At 47.6% G+C, this 1,768-nt stretch overlaps 1 protein-coding gene across 1 annotated transcript in view; it reads left to right on the top strand.

The window, feature by feature from the left end:
- Positions 1 to 343, top strand: part of LOC113480203 (growth hormone secretagogue receptor type 1-like) — a 5,880-nt gene extending 5,537 nt beyond the window's left edge. The window contains exon 2 of the mRNA XM_026848825.1: positions 255 to 343. Within this exon, the coding sequence (XP_026704626.1) occupies positions 255 to 343 (89 nt within the window). The remainder of the gene's footprint in view (positions 1 to 254) is intronic.
- The last annotated feature ends 1,425 nt before the right edge of the window (positions 344 to 1,768 follow it).

Raw genomic sequence — 1,768 nt, 5'->3', positions numbered from 1 at the left:
CCCCTGACCGTTCCCAACTCCCCCAGATCCCTCAGCGCTGGCTCAGCCCGACTCTTCAACCCCTCCAGGGATCCCGGGGACTCCCCCCTGCCCTGGGCAGCCCATTCCAACGCCCAACAGCCCCTTCTGCACAGAAATCCTTCCTCAGAGCCAGCCTGACCCTGCCCTGGGCAGCTTGAGGCCATTCCCTCGGGGCCTGGCGCTGGGGCCTTGGCTCCAGAGACTCATCCCCCCTCTCTGCCCCCTCCTGGCAGGGAGTTGCAGAGGGTCTCTTCAAGCCAACTTAATAAAAATCTCAGCTTTTAATTCTGAAGAATTTAGGATTTCATTCTCGTGTCAATAAGCCCAAACCTTCCTGCCAAGCCCCACACTGACACACCTGGACTGTGAAGCTCAAAAAAAACCCAAAACAACCCAAACAAACAAAAACTGTGCAACTACAGTTCTGTACAGCTCGCCCCAAACATGGGGCAAGCGCCATCTAGGACTTAACCAAAACCGTGCGATTTAAGAATCCGAAGAGCCCAGAGAAGAGATAAAGCAGCGTTACCCCACTTCTAGAGAACCAGCTCCCCCCACAGCACGAGCAGAGGCTCAAGAGGGACCCCGAGCTCTGCGATCCTTCAGCCGGGGCCACGCGGGGGCTGGACCCTGCCCTGGGAAACGTAAAGTCTCACCGAGTGAAACTGCCCGAGGTGGCAAATGGAACACCCTGGCAGTCAGGATTGTCAATAGTCCCTTCCCCAAACAAACAGCACCCCTGGCACTAGCACCACCAAACGGAACCTCAACCTTCAAGTGAGTGCAGTGATTTTTCTAAGCGAAAAGCCCTCGAGTTTATTTTGTGAAATAAAAGGTACCTGATCAAACTCTCTCCCAGCAGCGAGCTGAAGGATGTAAACAATGGAATCTCCTTTCATCGGCGGTAAAGGTTCCCATGTGATTTCGTAAGTGTTTTCTTCCAGCTGGTTTGCTTTGGGTGCTGGAAAAAAAAAAAAGTGATTTGTTGGTATTTTAGAAAAAGAGAATAATGGTCTCTACAAGTGGTGTTCTTTTTTCAGTCAGAAGGTCCAAAATGGTCAATTATTACCGTGACTCATTTTCACAGTTATTGTGGCACAGGGGCACTGGTTTCAGTGACAAGGAAGTTCTCCTGCTCCAGCCTGAAGTACACTTTGTTTTTGCACTTTTCCCATTTAGAATGTTTCAGCCCCAATGCAAGTGCCTGGGCAGTAAATCGAAAAGCTTAAGGTTTTTCCAATGTACTGGTTAACAAGGTGGGGGGAAAAGTGTCATTCCTAGAGGTAACAGTCATTTCAATGATTTTAAGCAATTAAGGTTTGTTTCATTCTCCTTTTCCTTTGCTGTGTTTCATGACATAAGCTTAAAAAAAATGATCACTAATATTTGTGGGTTACACTTGTCTTTTCAAGCTGGCATCTAATGCTTGTACAGGTGAGCAAGCACTTCGAATCGCTGCAGAAAACAGCATTTATGTCTGGGTATCTCCAGATTTTACAAGTGTTATAAACAATCAGTGAATTTTCCTGCAGGAAATCAGCATTCTGATCCGATCTTCAGAATGACTTTCCCTAATGGCAATCTTTAATGTTCGTATTAAAAACTGCGGCTCGGAGGAATGTATTTGTGTTTTGTCATTTACCTACGGGCTGTTGTAACTGCTATCAGGTGATAGATAACCCTGAAAAATGACTTTCCAGTTGCAAGAGGGTAGAGGAAATCCTCCCTGCACGCTGGTCCTGCCCCA

Source organism: Athene cunicularia, assembly GCF_003259725.1.
Source record: "Athene cunicularia isolate RWA chromosome 4 unlocalized genomic scaffold, athCun1 chr4_part3, whole genome shotgun sequence".
In the NCBI taxonomy this organism is placed as follows: Eukaryota; Metazoa; Chordata; class Aves; order Strigiformes; family Strigidae; genus Athene; species Athene cunicularia.
Note: the sequence above shows the minus strand (reverse complement) of the source record. Positions and strands in the feature narration are given on the sequence as shown.